The sequence below is a fragment of the Bos mutus genome, unplaced genomic scaffold, assembly GCF_027580195.1.
Source record: "Bos mutus isolate GX-2022 unplaced genomic scaffold, NWIPB_WYAK_1.1 CTG789, whole genome shotgun sequence".
In the NCBI taxonomy this organism is placed as follows: Eukaryota; Metazoa; Chordata; class Mammalia; order Artiodactyla; family Bovidae; genus Bos; species Bos mutus.
In genome coordinates this window covers 1-21,410 of record NW_027220265.1, presented here as the reverse complement: position 1 = coordinate 21,410, position 21,410 = coordinate 1, and the positions used below count along the sequence as shown (strand labels likewise).

Genomic DNA, 21,410 nt, shown 5'->3' with positions numbered 1-21,410 from the left:
CTCTCTTTTTCTTCCCTCCTTTCTCTCTTTCTCTCTGTATCTCTTTTTCTAACTTCCTTCTTTCTCTATCTTGCTGTGTTCCCTGATTCCTTCCTTCTCCGTTCCTCTCTCCTTTCCTCTTTAGCTCTTTCTCTATCTTTAGATCTTTCTTTATTTTCTTTCCTTTTTTCTTTTTCGCTTTTTTTTTTTTTTTTCTCTCTCTCTCTTTTTTTTTTTTTTTTTTTTGGCTTTGGTGAGGCCCCCTGAGGGGGTTTCTGCAAGGAGCAGGCTCTGTATATTGTGTATTCTTTAAAAGCTCCTTAGTTTAAATGAATTTTTTTAAATCTTTTTCAGCCTTAGGCAATGCTCTGGGAGGCCTTGGATGTAAACTGGGGAATTCCTAAGCCCTGGGAGGTGCAAGCAGAGGTGGGGTAGTCGCCTTAAATCAGAAATTGTTGGATAAATTTTTTTTATGTTTTTTTTAATTTTATTTTATTTTTAAACTTTACAATATTGTATTAGTTTTGCCAAACATCAAAATGAATCCACCACAGGTATACATGTGTTCCCCATCCTGAACCCTCCTCCCTCCTCCCTCCCCATACCCTCCCTCTGGGTCGTCCCAGTGCACCAGCCCCAAGCATCCAGTATCGTGCATCGAACCTGGACTGGCGACTCGTTTCATACATGATATTATACATGTTTCAATGCCATTCTCCCAAATCTCCCCACCCTCTCCCTCTCCCTCTCCCACAGAGTCCATAAGACTGATCTATACATCAGTGTCTCTTTTGCTGTCTCATACACAGGGTTATTGTTACCATCTTTCTAAATTCCATATATATGTGTTAGTATACTGTATTGGTGTTTTTCTTTCTGGCTTACTTCACTCTGTATAATAGGTTCCAGTTTCATCCACCTCATTAGAACTGATTCAAATGTATTCTTTTTAATGGCTGAGTAATACTCCATTGTGTATATGTATCACAGCTTTCTTATCCATTCATCTGCTGATGGGCATCTAGGTTGCTTCCATGTCCTGGCTATTATAAACAGTGCTGCGATGTACATTAGGGTAAACATGTCTCTTTCCCTTCTGGTTTCCTCAGTGTGTATGCCCAGCAGTGGGGTTGCTGGATCATAAGGCAGTTCTATTTCCAGTTTTTTAAGGAATCTCCACACTGTTCTCCATAGTGGCTGTACTAGTTTGCATTCCTACCAACAGTATAAGAGGGTTCCCTTTTTTCCACACCCTCTCCAGCATTTATTGCTTGTAGACTTTTGGATCACAGCCATTCTGACTGGCGTAAAATGGTACCTCATAGTGGTTTTGATTTGCATTTCTCTGATAATGAGTGATGTTGAGCATCTTTTCATGTGTTTGTTAGCCATCCGTATGTCTTCTTTGGAGAAATGTCTATTTAGTTCTTTGGCCCATTTTTTGATTGGGTCATTTATTTTTCTGGAGTTGAGCTGTAGGAGTTGCTTGTATATTTTTGAGATTAGTTGTTTGTCAGTTGCTTCATTTGCTATTATTTTCTCCCATTCTGAAGGCTGCCTTCTCACCTTGCTAATAGTTTCCTTTGTTGTGCAGGAGCTTTTAAGTTTAATTAGGTCCCATTTGTTTATTTTTGCTTTTATTTCCAATATTTTGGGAGGTGGGTCATAGAGGATCCTGCTGTGATGTATGTCGGAGAGTGTTTTGCCTATGTTCTCCTCTAGGAGTTTTATAGTTTCTGGTCTTACATTGAGATCTTTAATCCATTTTGAGTTTATCTTTGTGTATGGTGTTAGAAAGTGAAATTCAACATCCATTTATGATAAAAACTCTCCAGAAAGCAGGAATAGAAGGAACATACCTCAACATAATAAAAGCTATATATGACAAACCCACAGCAAACATTATCCTCAATGGTGAAAAACTGAAAGCATTTCCTCTAAAGTCAGTAACAAGACAAGGGTGCCCACTTTCACCTTTACTATTCAACATAGTTTTGGAAGTTTTGGCTACAGCAATCAGAGCAGAAAAAGAAATAAAAGGAATCCAAATTGGAAAAGAAGAAGTAAAACTCTCACTATTTGCAGATGACATGATCCTCTACATAGAAAACCCTAAAGACTCCACCAGAAAATTACTAGAACTAATCAATGATTATAGTAAAGTTGCAGGATATAAAATCAACACACAGAAATCCATTGCATTCCTATACACTAACAATGAGAAAACAGAAAAAGAAATTAAGGAAACAATTCCATTCACCATTGCAATGGAAAGAATAAAATACTTAGGAATATATGTACCTAAAGAAACTAAAAACCTATATATAGAAAACTATAAAACACTGGTGAAAGAAATCAAAGAGGACACTAATAGATGGAGAAATATACCATGTTCATGGATTGGAAGAATCAATATAGTGAAAATGAGTATACTACCCAAAGCAATTTATAGATTCAATGCAATCCCCATCATGCTACCAACGTATTCTTCACAGAGCTAGAACAAATAATTTCACAATTTGTATGGAAATACAAAAAACCTCGAATAGCCAAAGCTATCTTGAGAAAGAAGAAGGGAACTGGAGGAATCAACCTACCTGACTTCAGGCTCTATTACAGAGCCACAGTTATCAAGACAGTATGGTACTGGCACAAAGACAGAAATATAAATCAATGGAACAAAATAAAAAGCCCAGAGATAAATCCACGCACATATGGATACCTTATTTTTGACAAAGGAGGCAAGAATATACAATGGATTAAAGACAATCTCTTTAACAAGTGGTGCTGGGAAAACTGGTCAACCACTTGTAAAACAATGTTGGATAAAATTTTAAAGGTTTGTGTAGAGGGGGAGGGGGCTCTCCTTCGCCAGGGCACCCGGCCACAACGTCCTGTAAGCCCTCTCCTTCCTCAGGAGGGAGAGCACAGTCTCCTTCCTTTTCTTCATCAATGGCAGAAAATATGATCTGTGGAGAAGGTGGAGACCCACTATCATCCACCTCTATAGCCTCTCCCATAGGCTATCCAACAGCCTCATGATGGGGGTCCAGAACATTTTAAATAATACACTCCAGTGTTCTTGCCTGGAGAATCCCAGGGAGGGGGGAGCGTGGTGGGGTGCCATCTATGGAGTCACACAGAGTTGGACATGACTGAAGCAACTTAACAGCAGCAGCAGTAGCATACAACACAAGAGGTTCCTCGAGATACCCATCACAATTCAAGAGGAACCCCAAGGTTCCTGCCACAACTCTAGAATAGCCCCATGTTCCCCACTTCATCTCAAGATATGGGTTGACTCCCCTGCTTCAACTCTAGAGAAATCCCAACTTTCCCTTCGCACCTTAATATGAGGCCTGTCCCACCTATTGTAACTTGAGAGGTACCCCGCAGTTCCCGCTGAAAGATGAAAGGACACCGAGTTCCCCCTCAACTCGAGATAAGGCCTGATTCCCATGCACTGACTTGAATGGAACACGAGTATCCCCTCACAACATGAACGGAGGTTTGACTCCCCTGTTACACCTCTAGAAAAGGCCCAAGTTCCCTGCCTCAACTCAACAGGAGAATTGACACCCCTTTTTAAACTCAAGAGGAAAGTGGAGTTCCATATCTCAAAATGAGACAAGGCCTAACTCCCCTGTTAAAACTCTATTAGTTTAGTTTAGTTCAGTTGCTCAGTCGTGTCCAACTCTTCACAACCCCATGAATCACAACATGCCAGGCCTCCCTGTCCATCACCAACTCCTGGAGTTCACTCAGACTCATGTCCACCGAGTCAGTGATCCCATCCAGCCATCTCATCCTCTGTCGTCCCCTTCTCCTCCTGCCCCCAATCCCTCCCAGCATCAGAGTCTTTTCCAATGAGTCAACTTTTTGCACAAGGTGGCCAAAGTACTGGAGTTTCAGCTTTAGCATCATTCCTTCTAAAGAAATCCCAGGGCTGATCTCCTTCAGAATGGACTGGTTGGATGTCTTTGCAGTCAAAGGGACTCTCAAGAGTCTTCTGCAACACCACAGTTCAATACCACACCCTTACCTGCTTTCTTACACCATCTCACGGCCTCATACACCCCCATATTCTCTCGCATGTCCTTGCATGACCTCTCATGCTATTCATGCCCTCACACATTCTTGCACACACTCACACATCTGTGCATGCTCTCACATGCCTTTGCATGCCCTCATTGCCCTTGCACTCATTCACATGGCCACATATGCCCTTCCATGTTCTCACATGCTCTCACAAGTCCTCACACTTTTTCCCAACCTCGTTCACCCTTGCATATCCTTCTATGCTCTCGCACATCCTCACACATTTTGAATCTCCTTGGCTGTCCTTGCACACCATCACACACTCTCGCACATCCTCACATGCTCTTGCACACCCTTTCACACTATTACACTCCCTCCCACTACCTCACACTGTTACACTCCTCTCGACAACTTTTCAGTCTTACACCTCCTCCCTCACCCTTACACTCCCTCACACACTGTCACTCACTCTTACACTTCCTCTCACACCTTGAACACTCTTACACTCCATTGAATACCCTCACACACTCTTATATTCCATTGCACATGCTCACACACTTACACTGCCTTGCTCACTCTTACACTCCTTGGACCCCCTCACACATTCTTATACTTCCTCCCATGTTCTTATAATCCCTGAAACGACCACTAGTTCCAAATGACTCCAAATCTACTATGCACCTGGGATCTCTCTTAAACTCCCTGGAACACCCTCTCACACTCTTACATTCCATCTCACACCCTAGCACACTATTACACTCTTTCACACACCCTCACACACTCTTATAATCCCTTGCAGACCCTCACAAACTGTTACACTCCTTCATATGCTCTTCCATCTCCTTGCACACCATTCCACACTCTTACACTCTCTAACATGCTATTACAATGCCTCACACCCTCCTACACTCCTTTGCATGTGCACACACACACACACACACTTACACTCCCTCACTTATCTTTGCACACTGTTATACTTCTTTGCATGCTCTGAGATTTCCTCACCCACCCTCACACACCCTTATACTCCATAGCACACCCTTGCACATTCTTACACTGCCTTGCATGCTGTTACAATCCCTTGCACACCATCACACACTCTTACTCTCTCTTGCATACTATTACACTCACTTGCACACTCTCATACAGTCTTATAGTCCCTCACATGCTCTTACACACTTTCCCACAACCTTGCACAATCTTACACTCCATATCATGCTCTTATACTCCCTTGCACAAACTTAAATGCACTTAAACTTCCTTGCAAGGATTTACAATCCCTTGCACACCCTTGCTCACCCTTAAACTCCATCAGACACCCCCTTGCACACTCTTACACTGCCTCACATGCTGTTACAATCCCTTGCACACCATCACACACTCTTACACTCTCTTTCATACTATTACACCCTCTTGCACACTCTCATAGTCTTACAGTCCCTCACATGCTCTTACACACTTTCCCACAACCTTGTACACTCTTACACTCACTACCATGCTCTTATACTCCCTTGCACACCTTAAATGCACTTAAACTTCCTTGCAAGGATTTACAATCCCTTGCACACCCTTGATCACCCTTACACTCCATCAGACACCCTCACACACTCTTACACTCCCTTGATGCTCTTACACTCTGTGGCACTACCTGACAAACTTATACTCCTTCACACACCCTTCCATACTCTTACACTCCCTCTCATGCTCTTATCTCCAGCACACCCTTGCACACTTTTATATTCCATTGCAATCCTCACACACTCTTACACTCCCTCACACACCCTTGAACACTCGTACCACACTCACACACCATTGCACACTATTACATTCCCTCACATGCTCTGAGTCTCCCTCGCACATCTTCACACACTCTTTCACTCCATCATACACGTCTCACACTTTAATCTCACTCTTACACTTCCCTGCACATTCTTGAACACTCTTATATTCTCTTGAACACTCTTACAATCCCTCACATGCCCTCATGCACTCTTATTCTCCCTCACATACTCTTAAATACTCTTACACTCCCTTGCACACTCTTACATTCCCTCTCACACCCTCACACACTTACACTCCCTCCCAAACATACATCTGTGGTCACCTGTACATTGTCTCAGGGTCAGACCATATACATTTTGTCACAAATTCACAGTCAACATGATTACCCCACCTACCAGACTGTGTACCTGGAGTCACATTTCCAGTTTCCAGGGTAATCGTCACATCCAGACCTTACACATTGTGTCACTTGTCCACAGTCTCTGAGGTAAACCCTCCCAGACCCTATGCCTGCAGTCACATGCCCACAGTCTCCACGGTGACCTCACATCACCTACTCTGTACCTGGGGTCATGGTGACCCTCCTTCCACACCCTTTACCTGGGCTCACATGTCCATAGTCACTAGGATGACCCCCTTTCCAAACACTGTACCTGGGGTCACAAGTACACAGTCTCCAAGGTGACCCCCTCTCCCAGACCCTGTCTATTTATTTTCTATTTGCTAAACTCTCACCCTTTAACAGTCCTTAATGGTGGTGGTTTAGTCACTAAGTCGTGTCCAACTCTTGTGACCCCATGAACTGTAGCCAGCGAGGTTCCTCTATCCATGGGATTCTCCAGGCAAGAATACTGGAGTGGGTTGCCATTTCCTTCTCCAGGAAATCTTCTCAGCCCAGCAATCAAACCTGGGTCTCCTGCATTGCAGGTAGATTCTTTACTGACTGAGCTATAGGGGAAGCTTTTGAGCTATGAGGGAATGCCCAGACCCTGTGCCTGGGGTCACACTTTGACAATATCAAGGGTGTCCCTCCTGCCCATAACCTGCACCTGGTGACATATGTCCAGCCAACAGGGTGACCCCTCTCCCAAATCCTACACTTGGGGTCACATGTCCACAGTCTAGGGTGACACTCTCCCAGAAACTGTACCTGGGGTCACATGTCCAGTCTCCAGGGTGACCCCTTCCAAGACCCTGCACTTGGGGTCACATGTCCACAGTCTCCACAGTGACCCAGTTCCCAAACAATGTACCTGGGATCCTATGTTCACAATCTCCAGAATGACTCTGGACCAGGGTTACATGTCTACAGTCTAAAGTGTGACCCCACCTCCTATACCCTATATGTGGAGTCACACATCCACAATCTCCAAGATGACACCTCCCAAGACCATGCACCTGAATCACACATCCAGTCTTCAGGGTTAGCCCTCTCCCCAGACCCTACAATTTGGGTCAAACGTCCACATTACCCATGCTGACATCACTTCCCAGATGCTGTACCTGGGGTCACATGTCCACAGTCTCCAGGGTGACCCTGCCTCCAAGTCCCAATACCTGGGGTCACACATCCACAGTGTTCATTTTGACCTCCTCCCAGACCCTGAACCAAGGGTAAGATATCCACAGTCTCTACAGAGGCCCCTCTTCCAGACCCTACATGTGGGATCAGATGTTCACAGTTCATAGGGTGACCCCATCATTCAGACCCTGTACCTGCTGTCACATGTCCACAGTCCCCAGGGTGAAAGTGCCCCCAGAACCTGTACCTGAAGTCAAAGGTGCACCATCTCCAGGATAACAAACATCTCAGACACTGAAACTGGGTCACACATGCACAGTCTCCAGGGTGACTGCAGCCCACATCCAAGCACCTGGTGTACATATTCAGTCTCCATGCTGACACCCCTCTTCAGATACTATACCAGGTGTCACATGGTCACAGTTTTCCTGGTGAACACCTTTTCAGACCCTGTACATGGGATCACATGTCACATTCTGCAGGATGAATGTCCTCCAAAACCCTGAACCTGGGGTCACATATCCACAGTTTTCAAAGTGAACCCACCTCAAGACCCTGCACCTGGGGTCACATGTCCAGTCTCAAGGGTGACCTCACCTCCCAGACCTTTGTCCTGGGTTCATACATCCACAGGCTCCATTTGACTGCTTTGAAGTACCTGCACCTGGGGTCACATGTCAAAAATCTTGTTGACACCACTCACACCCCACACTTGGGTTCACATGTCCACTGTATCCAGGGTGACTACACCTTACCAGGTTAACAAGTCCATATTCATCTGGGTGACACCCTCCCAGAGCCTGTATGTGTGGTCACACATCCACAGTCTCCTTGGTGTGACCCCTCCCCAGACCTGGGACCTTGGGTCACATGTCCACTGGCCCCAGGGTAACCCCACTTCCCAGACCCTGTACCTGGGGTTGCATGTCTAGAGTCTAAAGGGTGACCCACATCCCAGACCCTGCACCTGGGATCACACATAAACAGTCTCCAAGATGAGACCTCCTCCAGACTATGTACCTGGTGTCACATGACCACAGTGCCCAGTGTGACATCTCCTCCCAGAGCCTGCACCTAAGGTCCCATATCCACAAGATCCAGGGTGACCCCCCTCCCACAACCTGGACCAGGGTCATATTTCTACAGTCTGAAGTGTGACTCCACCTCCCAGAAACTACATGTGGGGTCACACATAAACAGTATCCAGGGTAACCCCCTCTTGATCCTGTACCTGGGGTCAAATTTCTGTAGTATCCAGGGTGAATCCCTCCCAGACCACATACATGGGATCACATGTCCACAGTCTCTATTATGAGCCAACATCCAGACTCTGTACCTGAGGTCTCATGACCACAATGTCCTGTGACACCACCTCCCAGTCCCTGCACTTAGGGTAACATGTCCAGAGTCTCCAGGGTAACACCCTCCCAGACCATTCACCTGATGTAACATGTCCACAATCCCCAGAGTGACCCCATGTCCCAGATCCTGCATCTGGGATCACACATCCACAGTATGCAGGGAGAGCAACCCCCAGACCCTGCATTTTGGGTCACACATTCATAGTCCTCAGGATGACCCCACCACCTAGACCCAGTAACCAGAAACACTTGCACACAATCTGCACGGTAACCCCACCTCCCAGACCCTATCCCTGGAATTTCACGTCCATAGTCTCCATGATGAACCCCTCTCAGATCATGCACCTGGGATCACACACCCACAGATTCCAGGGTGACCCCCTTTCTCCCCTGCATTGGGGGTTATATGACCACAGTCTCCACATTCACACCCCACATCAGATCCTTTACCTGGTATCACATGGCCACAGTCTCCACAGTGACCCCACCTCCAAGACACTTCACCTGGTTTTACACATCCACAAGCTCCAGGGTCAGCCTCTACCCCAGACACTGCATTTTGGGTCACCTGTCTACTTTCTCAAGGGAGAAATCACCTAACAGAACCTTCACCTGGGGTCACATGTCCAGTCTCCACAGAAAACCCTCTCTCCAGACCCTGCACATGGTGTTAGATGACCACAGTCCAGGGTGACCCTTACTCCCAGACCTTTCACCTAGGGTCACACATCCACAGGCTAAAGGTTCACCACTTTGAAATACAAGCCCCTGGGGTCAAATGTCCACAGTCTCCTTGGTGACACCTCACATAGACCCTGTACCTGGGGTCACATTTCCAGTTTCTAGGGTAAATGCCTCTGCCAGACCCTACACCTGGGGTCACATATCCACATTATCCATGATGACCTCACCTCTCCAGAACTTTTACCTCTGGTCACGTGTACATAGTCTCCATGGTGACCACCACTCCCAGACTTTGAACCTCTGGTCACATTTCCAGTCTCCAGGGTGACACCCCAGACCCTTACCTGTGGATACAGTCCACAGATCTCAGGGTGACACTACCACATTAGTCCAAGCACCTGGGATGACACGGCCACAGTTTCCATTGTGACCTCCCTTCCCAGACCATATGCTGGTGTTACATGTCTACAGTTTCCAGGGTGACACCGTCCCAGATCCTGTATCTGAGATCACATGTCTTCAGTTCCCAGGGTGATCTCTCCCAGGCACTATATTTGGGGTCACATATCTAGTCTCTCCTGTGTGCATTCTCTCAGACCCAGTACCTGGTGACACATGTCCATAGGCTCCGGGGTGCTGCCATTTCCCAGATCTTGTACCTGGGTCACATGTTCACAGTCTCAAATGTGAACCATCAACCAGACCCTGTACCTGGGGTTAAATATTTGACATCTCCAGAGGACACACTTCATACCCTGTACCTGAGGTCACAGTTACAAAATATCCAGGATGACATCCCCGCCCAGATCCTGAACCTGGTGTCATGCGTGCACAGACTCCAGTGTGACCGCACTCCCGGACCCTGTTCAGTTCAGTTCAGTTCAGTTGCTCAGTGGTGTCCGACTCTCTGTGACCCCATGAATCGAACCACACCAGGCCTCCCAGTCCATCACCAACTCCCGGAGTTCACTCAGACTCACGTCCATCGAATCAGTGATGCCATCCAGCCATCTCATCCTCTTTTGTCCCCTTCTCTTCTTGCCCCAATCCCTCGTAGCATCAGAGTCTTTTCCAATGAGTCAACTCTTCTCATGAGGTGGCCAAAGTACTGGAGTTTCAGCTTTAGCATCATTCCTTCAAAAGAAATCACAGGGCTGATCTCCTTCAGAGTGGACTGGTTGGATCTCCTTCCAGTCCAAGGGACTCACAAGAGTCTTCTCCAACACCACAGTTCAAAAGCATCAATTCTTCAGCACTCAGCCTTCTTCACAGTCCACCTCTCACATCCATACACGACCACAGGAAAAACCACAGCCTTGACTAGACGGACCTTTTTTGGCAAAGTAATGTCTCTGCTTTTGAATATGCTATCAAAGTTGGTCATAACTTTCCTTCCAAGGAGTAAGCGTCTTTTAATTTGATGGCTGCAGTCACCATCTGCAGTGATTTTGGAGCAAAAAAAAAAAAAAAAAAATAAAGTCTGACACTGTTTCCACTGTTTCCCCATCTATTTCCCATGAAGTGATGGGACCGGATGCCATGATCTTCATTTTCTGAATGTTGAGCTTTAAGCCAACTTTTTCAGTCTCCACTTTCACTTTCATCAAGAGGCTTTTTAGTTCCTCTTCACTTTCTGCCATAAAGGGTGGTGTCATCTGCATATCTGAGGTTATTGATATTTCTCCTGGCAATCTTGATTCCAGCTTTTGCTTCTTCCAGCCCAGCGTTTCTCAACATGTACTCTGCATATAAGTTAAATAAGCAGGGTGACAATATACAGCCTTGACGTACTCCTTTTCCTATTTGGAACCAGTCTGTTTTTCCATGTCCAGTTCTAACTGTTGCTTCCTGACCTGCATACAGATTTCTCAGGAGGCAGGTCAGGTGGTCTGATATTCCCATCTCATTCAGAATTTCCCACAGTTTATTGTGATCCACACAGTCAAAGGCTTTGACATAGTCAATAAAGCAGAAATGGATGTTTTTCTGGAACTCTCTTGCTTTTCCAGGATCCAGCGGATGTTGGCATTTTTATCTCTAGTTCCTCTGTCTTTTCTAAAACCAGCTTGAACATCAGGTAGTTCATGGTTCACATATTGCTGAAGCCTGGCCTGGAGAATTTTGAGCATTACTTTACTGGCATGTGAGATGAGTGCAATTGTGCTGTAGTTTGAGCATTCTTTGGCATTGCCTTTCTTTGGGATCGGAATGAAAACTGACCTTTTCCAGTCCTGTGGCCACTTCTGAGTTTTCCAAATTTGCTGGCATACTGAGTGCAGCACTTTCACAGCATCATCTTTCAGGATTAGAAATAGCTCAACGGAAATTCCATCACCTCCACTAGCTTTGTTCATAGTGATGCTTTCTAAAGCCCACTTGACTTCACATTCCAGGAAGTCTGGCTCTAGGTGAGCGATCACACCATCGTGATTATCTGGGTTGTGAAGATCTTTTTTGTATAGTTTTTCTGTGTATTCTTGCCACCTCTTCTTGATATCTTCTGCTTCTGTTAGGTCCATACCATTTCTGTCCTTTATCAAGCCCATGTTTGCATGAAATATTCCCTTGGTATCTCTAATTTTCTTGACAAAATCTCTAGTCTTTCCCATTCTGTTGTTTTCCTCTATTTCTTTGCATTGATTGCTGAGGAAGGCTTTCTTATCTCTTCTTGCTATTCTTTGGAACTCTGCATTCAGATGCTTATGTCTTTCCTTTTCTCCTTTGCTTTTCACTTCTCTTCTTTTCACAGCTATTTGTAAGGCCTCCCCAGACAGCCATTTTGCTTTTTCACATTTCTTTTCCATGAGGATGGTCTTGATCCCTGTCTCCCGTACAATATCACAAACCTCCATCCATAGTTCATCAGGCACTCTATCTATCAGGTCTAGGCCCTTAAATCTATTTCTCACTTCCACTGTATAATCATAAAGAATTTGATTTAGGTCATACCTGAATGGTCTAGTGGTTTTCCCTACTTTCTTCATTTTAAGTCTGAATTTGGTAATAAGGAGTTCATGAGCTGAGCCACAGTCAGCTCCTGGTCTTGTTTTTGTTGACTGTATAGAGCTTCTCCATCTTTGGCTGCAAATAATATAATCAATCTGATTTCAGGGTTGACCATCTGGTGATGTCCACGTGTAGAATCTTCTCTTGTGTTGTTGGAAGACGGTGGTTGCTATGACTAGTGCATTTTCTTAGCAAAACGCTATTAGTCTTTGCCCTGCTTCATTCCATATTCCAAGGCCAAATTTGCCTGTTACTTCAGGTGTTTCTTGACTTCCTACTTAATATGCCAGCAAATTTGGAAACTCAGCAGTGGGCCACAGGACTAGAAAAGTTCAGTTTTCATTCCAATCCCAAAGAAAGGCAATGCCAAAGAATGCTCAAACTACCGCACAATAGCTCTCATCTCACACGCTAGTAAATTAATGCTCAAAATTCTCCAAGCCAGGCTTCAGCAATACGTGAACTGTGAACTTCCTGATGTTCAAGCTGGTTTTAGAAAAGGCAGAGGAACCAGAGATCAAAATGCCAACATCTGCTGGATCCTGGAAAAGCAAGAGAGTTCCAGAAAAACATCCATTTCTGCTTTATTGACTATGTCAAAGCCTTTGACTGTGTGGATCACAATAAACTGTGGGAAATTCTGAAAGAGACAGGAATACCAGACCACCTGATCTGCCTCTTGAGAAACCTGTATGCAGGTCAGGAAGCAACAGTTAGAATTGGACATGGAAAAACAGACTGGTTCCAAATAGGAAAAGGAGTACGTCAAGGCTGTATATTGTCACCCTGCTTATTTAACTTATATGCAGAGTACCTCATGAGAAACGCTGGAATGGAGGAAACACAAGCTGGAATCAAGATTGCCAGGAGAAATATCAATAACTTCAGATATGCAGATGACACCACCCTTATGGCAGAAAGTGAAGAGGAGCTAAAAAGCCTCTTGATGAAAGTGAAGGTGGAGAGTGAAAAAGTTGGCTTAAAGCTCAACATTCAGAAAACTAAGATCATGGTATCCAGTCCCATCACTTCATGGGAAATAGATGGGGAAACAGTGGAAACAGTGTCAGACTGTTGTTGTTTTTTTTTCTTGGCTCCAAAATCACTGCAGATGGTGACTGCAGCCATCAAATTAAAAGACGCTTACTCCTTGGAAGGAAAGTTATGACCAACCTAGACAGCATATTCAAAAGCAGAGACATTACTTTGCCAAAAAAGGTCCGTCTAGTCAAGGCTGTGGTTTTTCCCATGGTCAGGTATGGATGTGAGTGTTGGACTGTGAAGAAGGCTGAGTGCTGAAGAATTGATGCTTTTGAACTGTGGTGTTGGAGAAGACTCTTGTGAGTCCCTTGGACTGGAAGGAGATCCAACCAGTCCACTCTGAAGGAGATCAGCCCTGTGATTTCTTTTGAAGGAATGATGCTAAAGCTGAAACTCCAGTACTTTGGCCACCTCATGAGAAGAGTTGACTCATTGGAAAAGACTCTGATATTGGGAGGGATTGGGGGCAGGAGGAGAAGAGGACGACAGAGGATGAGATGGCTGGATGGCATCACTGACTAGATGGACGTGAGTCTGAGTGAACTCCGGGAGTTGGTGATGGACTGGGAGGCCTGGTGTGCTTCAATTCATGGGGTCACAGAGAGTTGGACATGACTGAGCGACTGAACTAACTAAGATGCATCTGAAGAGTTGAGAGGCTTTAAGAATAAATGATTCAAGGCTCAAATGATTCCCCATATTAATTCAAATTGACATGAATAAAAATAAAATTGTGTCAACAAATATAACAAAAAGCCAAGACAAGCTACTGAAGACAAAGTATGATGTATAAAATACAGCCTCTGGGAAACCTGGAATTGACTAACAAAATAATCCAGGTAACTGAAGCTTCATTTCAAAATATTCATTTGAGGTTTGAGCATTGCATTTATCTGCTTCGTTATGACACTGAAATGTGGTAACATAAAGATTAAAATTATTACCTTAATAAAGAGTAAATTACTAGTACCTGTCTATGTTAACAATTTAGAACTAAATCTCTTAACATTTCATAAATGACACGATGTCCCTACTCAAAGTAAAAGATTTCTTCAGTCTAATTTTTATTTGCTGGATACAAGGTATGCTTTTAGGCCTGTTTAGAGACCATAGATTCATAGCCTGTGTATTTTTTATATTGAACTAGATTCAACATTTAGCCAGAATCAAGAACCACTCTGAACTTTGTTTCAGAGTCTGAGAATTATTTCTCCTTCTGGATACTCACTTCTTCTGCTTTCTCATTTTCGTCCCAATACATTCTCTCTTTTAAATGATTCCATTCCTTGATTAACTCCTTGTTTCTCTTCTCCAGCATCAGACCTTGTTTCTCATATTTGGCCTGAAGTTTTCTCACGATCTGCTGAAACTGGTGTTGGATGCTAATGACTGTCTTCTCTTTACTGTCGGCTCCCAGTTGCTGTGGAGCACCATGTTTTCACTCTGGAGTTGAGATAATCTCTCCTCTAAGGATTCCTGATTTCCAAGGTATATATTCACTTTGCCTTGTTCATTCTGATACATGTGTTCAGTTTCCTGCTTTTGAAACTCTGATTGGCTTAGATCCCTCTGGACACGTTCTAACATCAAAGTCTTTTCTCTAAGATCATCTCTCATGTGATGCAGCTTGATTTTCAGCTTTTTGAAGATACTTTTTCACTGTAGATAGTTGCTGGGAAAGTGTCTCCTTGTTATCTTTTAGATTAGCCACATCATACTTCATTTTGTCCCACAAGCATAACCACTTGTCTCTTGCTCTCTGGAAGGCAAGTTCCAGATCTCTTTTTGATGTCTGACCTTGATTATGTGAGGCAACAGCCAGTCTAGAATGGTAGGATTTCACTTCCGTTTCCAGTCTTTGTTTACTTTCTTTTTTGTTCTCCAGCTTAGAGTTTAGCATCATATTCTCAGCTGTCAGAGCATTAAGCTGGCCTGTATAGTGGGATATAGTCTTTGTTAACGTTTCCTCATTCAGTTTTATTGCCTTTTGAAGATCATCATTCTTTACTTTGAGAATTTCAATGTCCTCAAAATAGTTCTCTTCCTTTTCCTGGTGCTGATTTTTCAGTGCATCTATCTCCAGTCTTAGCATGGCAATTTCCTCCTGCAGCATGTGCTTTTTGTGCAACAGGTCTTTTGTTTGTTCACAACTATCATAAACCTAAGTGAAACAAAGGAGATTTTTAGCTAGTACTCAGTAAAGTGACATTCCATTATTTCTACAGAAATGAAAGGCTAACTTGTATGTTTATACAATGAAAAGACTGCACCAAGTGTGTCTCCAACAGGAAAAAATAAGGTTCATTTCAATTCTCAGACTTTATACAAGCAGAAATTCCCAAAGGTTCAATAATTTAATGGAAGACAGTGAGTCCATGAAAGTAAAAAAAAAAAAAAAATCCCAAGAGACTTTTAAAGAAGCTCAGAACTTGAAAGGCTTTGAACTACAATAAACCCAGAAGGCTTAAAATAAAAGATTCATAGATCTGCCTACACTTAAAAATTGCATCTGATGTAGAATATTTATATAATGGAAAACTAGTAAGGCATAAAAAAGAATGAAATAATGCTATTTGCAGCATCAGAGATGGACCTAGACATTATCACCCTAAGTGATGTAAGTCAAAGACAAGTATTATATCATACTGCTTATATGTAGAATCTAAAATGAACTTATTCACACAACAGAAAGAGGCTCATAGACACAGAAAACAAACTTATGGTGACCACAGGGGAAAGCAGGGTAGGGGAAGGGATAAACTAGGATGTTGGGATTAACATATACACACTAGTAGATATAAAATAACCAACAGATATATACTGTACAACATAAGGAATGACACTTAATATTCTGAAAGAATCTGAAACGGAATATGTGTGTACATGTGAGCGTGTGTGTGAGTGAGTGTGTATATGTATTAGTCACTCAGTCATGTCCAACTCTTTGGGACCCCATAGACTATAGCCTGCCAGGCTCCTCTGTCCATGGAATTTCCCAGGCAAGAATACTGGAATGGGTAGCCATTTCCTTCTCCAGGCTGCTGCTGCTACTGCTGCTAAGTCGCTTCAGTCGTGTCTGACTCTGTGCGATGCCATAGACTTCAGCCCACCAGGCTCCCCTGTCTCTGAGATTCTCCTGGCAAGAACACTGGAGTGGGTTGCCATTTCCTTCTCCAATACATGAAAGTGAAAAGTGAAAGTGAAGTCGCTCGGTCGTGTCTGACTCTTAGCGATCCCATGGACTGCAGTCTACCAGGCTCCTCTGCCCATGCTATTTTCCAGGCAAGAGTACTGGAGTGGGGTGCCATTGCCTTCTCCACCTTCTCCAGGGGATTTTCCCAACCCAAGGACTGAACCCAGGTCTCCTGCATTGCAGGCAGATTCTTTATACTCTGAACCAGCAGGGAAGCCCCATTTATATAATATACACACACATATACATATATATCTGAATCACTGTGCTGTATACCTGAAACTAACAGAATATTGTTAATCAACTATAATTCAATAAACAACACCACTTGCTAGGTTTATAAACACTGCATTTGATACCTCCTATACATCTACTTCACAGTAAGAGCCTTAACTCTGTATAAATAGACTAAATTTTATACAAAAGTTTTTCCTTGAGAATATACTACCTTCTAACATTTTAATAGGCAATTACAAGAGTTACACCTATTGACAACTGTACTAGACACTTCTACAAACATTAATTAACTCATTAGCTGTAATGATTCTGGAAAGGCAAAAGTTAAAAATATGAGTAAGCTACAGCCTTTTCGCCAGGTCTTTGGACTCTACTAGTCGCTAAGAGTCAGACACGACTGAGTGACTTCACTTTCCCTTTTCACTTTCATGCACTGGAGAAGGAAATGGCAACCCACTCCAGTGTTCTTGCCTGGAGAATCCCAGGGACGGGGCAGCCTGGTGGGCTGCTGTCTATGGGGTCACACAGAGTCAGACACAACTGAAGCGACTTAGCAGCAGCAGCAGCAGCAGCAGTCTTCTTACATCAAACCACATGTCTCTAGTACAAACATATCAATACAAAATAAGCTTCCTATTTCATTCATGGTACATACACTAATTGTAAATAAGCTAAAATTTAGAAAGCTCTTAAAAAACTATGAGATTATTTGCTGCTGCAATAACTTTCATTATCTCTCCATATTTAAAATAGTAAGATGGGGAAAATACAATGAAAAACACTTAATAACTATCACTAAATATATATTATGCCATATCTATCACTGTTTTCAAAAGTTCCTTGTACTGAAATAGGACACTCACAGTTTTCAAAAGTTCCTTGTACTGAAATAGGACACTCACAGAGCAGAGTGCTCATTTTCTCACAAGTAGAAAAATCACATCCAAAATATGGTCTCTGAACTGCCTATAGTTTCCTCCTTACCATTAGGGGAAGTGATAAACTAACCTAATGATCAATCAAGGAAGTGAAATCATTACCAAAACCCAGAATATCTTTAATTGGTAGCGAGAGTTCCCCCCTACCCCTTGGTGCGGGGGAGGCACTTTTATAAGTTTATTCTAAAGAAACAACTTTTTAAAGTGTTCAAAACTGTTTTTACAACTGATGTCGCAGTTTTTACAAAATGAAAAACAGTAAATGATGTGAAAAGGTCGTTGACAGGGTATTGGTTAAAGAAATGACAGTGGAGCCAAGAATGGACTCTGATTCAGATACTGAAGGTGATGACGTGCATGGAGTGACCAACACATTCACTCCAAAGCCGAAGGACTTGGTCGGGTAGCACAGTCGATGGTGGACCATACATGGTCTTCCTTGCCTAAACCACAATCAGGGTGCCGGCTCCTCCAAGATAGTCACAAAAGATTTGAGATCGATTCCTATGGAAAATATTAAAGGCCTCTCCTTGGATGAGGTCATCGTATGTCACTCCCTGACTGCTCTAGACAAACGGATTTGAATTACAAATACTACTTTCCCGAGCTCTTCCTGAGAGCTTTTCGTTGTGGGAGATCTGCTGCTAGGACCTCGGGGATGGGACAAAGTCCATGTTTGAGAGGGACATCGGGTGTGGAAGCAAATTCCTCTGCTGTGAGATGCCACTCAAGAACTCTGCAGAAGGAAGGACAACCAACTTCAAGAGTGTCTGGTTTCTACCAACTTCTGGAAAAAAATCCCTGCACCTCTCGAGGACAACAGTTAACACCTGCCCTTGAGGTGTGGTAAGGAAGAACGCAGCTGGGAAAGCTGGAGCCAGCTCTGAGCTGTTCATGGGGCAGGTGGACTGGAGGGCTTATGGGCACAGAGGGAGGGGGGTCTATGACCCTCAGCCGTCTGCCAGATTGAAGGCCAGAGGCAAGTTGATGTAAAATTAGGCACAATGGTCCCTCCCAGTGCCCCTTCTCTTCTAGACCTATTCACTCATGAATGGTCTGTCAAGGCTGAAGGATCGGTTGCCTGAGGTGGGCTGAGAGCTTAACCTCCAGTTTCTACACCATTCTCAACCCTGTGGTTTCTCAGGATCTATTGTGTGAGCTACTGACATGACCTCTTCCTCCCTCTGCTGGAAAAAGTGCACCCAGCATGTCAGGATCATACAATTCTTATTTCCGGCCTTGTTACTTTGGGAACTTTGAATTTCTTTTCTTTTGTTTTTAACAGTTAACCTAAAATTTCCTATAACACTAAACAAAATGAAACTAAATAAATGGTATTTTTAAAAAGGGGATATTATAAGTAATATTGATAAAATCGTGTTAGAAATTTGAAATTTTCACCAAAGATTACTCTACCTGATTCAGATTATTTCTCCCAGTCTTCACTTTCACTTCTACTGCTTGGAAAGTGAGTTCTAGGTGCTGTTTCACTTCAACTTCTTTACTATATTGGTCTTCTTTTCTTCTTAAATGCTCCCTCATTTTTTCATAAAACATCTCGGCATTTCTTCTATTCTCTTCTTCTTGCTTTAAGGTGACACTGCAAAATTTAAAACTCTTCTTAGAAAATCATGATATTATTCACTGCTGCAATAACTTTTGTTCCCTCTTCACAATGTTTAAAATAGTAAACATGGGGGGAATACAATGAAAAACACTTGATAATGGTCACTGTTTTCAGACAGAGGGTTAAGAATAAAACTGCATAAATTCTATCCTAATTTTCTCTTGAGAAAAAATGGCTACTTCATAAATCTGCTAATGGGAATGTAAAGTAATATAAACTTTCCTAAGAATAGTTTAGAAATATAGATCACAGACCATTTTTAAGTTCTCATACTTTGACCAAATTATACAATATTATTAAAGAAAATGTATTTAAAATAATTAGAAAGGTAGAAATGAATTTATAGAAAAGGTGTTCCTTGCAGTATTAAATAGAATACATAAAAGAGAAAAAAACTGAAAGTCAATTTGGTAAATATTTAATGGGGTTTCCATTGTGGTGGACTTCTGTATGCTCATGAAAATGATGATTTGGAAAAATATACATTAAGTTATTGTAAGCATTCACTGTTAAGAAAATGCTATATTATTTCCAAGAATTTCACACTCCATAATACTACTAACACTTTCTCCTCTGTAAAACCCTAGAGGATAAGTTAGTCATTATAACATGTCTACATCTCTGCAGTATTAAAGGAAACAATAGTTCAAATATTTCTTTAAAAGCGAGGTGTACAGTACCTCAAGCTGCTGAGCTCTCGTTCCCACTCCACTTTCTGATGCTCTAACTGTGACTTCACTTCTTTCATTTCTGACAGCTCTTTTTGTAGCCCACGAACCTTACTTTTCATTCTGTAAAATTCTCCTCTAAGTAGTTCACAGTGGCTTCTTTGAAAATCTACTAATCTTTCATGCAAAAGAATTGTATCCTGAATTTTCAACAAGCCAACAGAACCTGCATGATGAAGAAAACAAAGATAGAAACAAACAAACAAAAAATTTATGTGAGTAATTTTTGAGTATAAAAATACTTGTTCATGCCCTGAACAAGTATTAAGGGTCTATAATGTGGAAAATATTATTCCAATGCTCTGCAAATAAAACAGATGCCCCTGGGTTTTGTTTAGCTTGAAGTCTAGTAGAAGACAAAGATAAATAAAATAATTATGAGTTCAGATAGATACTCTAAGAAAAGAGAATTCTATGATCACATAACAGAACTTGACATAGACTGGGTCCAGGAAAGATTTCCCTGGGGAAGAGATGTCACATTGAGAAATGAAGGATGAGCAGAAAGTAGTAAGTAGAGTAGGAAGAACAATGCTGTGGACAGTCTGCAGCTGCCATTATGTTTTTAACCAAGATAGAGTGAACAGCTACTGATTTACCTTCCTGAGTGGAGTGAGCAAAAACAACACCTACAAAATACATTAAACAATGATTTTCATGACAAAGGACTTCAGGTAATGAAAGACAATCCTGGAAACACATGAGGTTAGCCTAAGGAATGCCCCAGCTCACTGCCTTGAGAGAATTTCCAGGCCCCAACACAGGGAGAAGGAATGGAAGCTGAGTTAGCCAGACTCCCTGACAGGAGGTGATGAAGCTGACAGTCTAGTGAACCAAAGTGGGCAGAGATCACAGATTAGAACCATGGAGAGGAGAGAGGGGAACAGAGAGAAAAAGGACCCTGGAGATCTAAGGAGGAGCCCCTCGGGTATTCAGCAGAGGAAGGAACAGAGCCCATCTAGGAGAAACCACCTGAGACCAGGGAGAAACCATCTGAAAAGACTATAGGAACCTGTGACTGGTGCTCACTCAGTCCCAGGAATTCTATCTATTCTAATGAGCTGCTGCTGCTGCTAAGTTGCTTCAGTCATGTCCAACTCTATGCGACCCCATAAACGGCAGCCTACCAGGCACCGCCATCCCTGGGATTCTCCAGGCAAGAACACTGGAGTGGGTTGCCATTTCCTTCTCCAATTCTCATGAGCTAGGCTGGAAAATTCCTAAGTACCAGCAGAATGAACAGAGTAGTCAGCAAGGTCTTGCCTCCAAGGCAG

At 43.0% G+C, this 21,410-nt stretch overlaps 1 protein-coding gene across 1 annotated transcript; it reads right to left on the bottom strand.

The window, feature by feature from the left end:
- Positions 1-14,641: 14,641 nt before the first annotated feature.
- LOC138987138 (putative ankyrin repeat domain-containing protein 26-like 1) lies at positions 14,642-15,574 on the bottom strand (the record flags this gene model as incomplete). Its single annotated transcript, XM_070367042.1, has 2 exons — positions 14,642-14,833; positions 15,422-15,574. Coding segments are annotated over 2 exons (345 nt in total), but the record flags the coding sequence as incomplete, so codon positions are not given.
- Between the last annotated feature and the right edge of the window lie 5,836 nt (positions 15,575-21,410).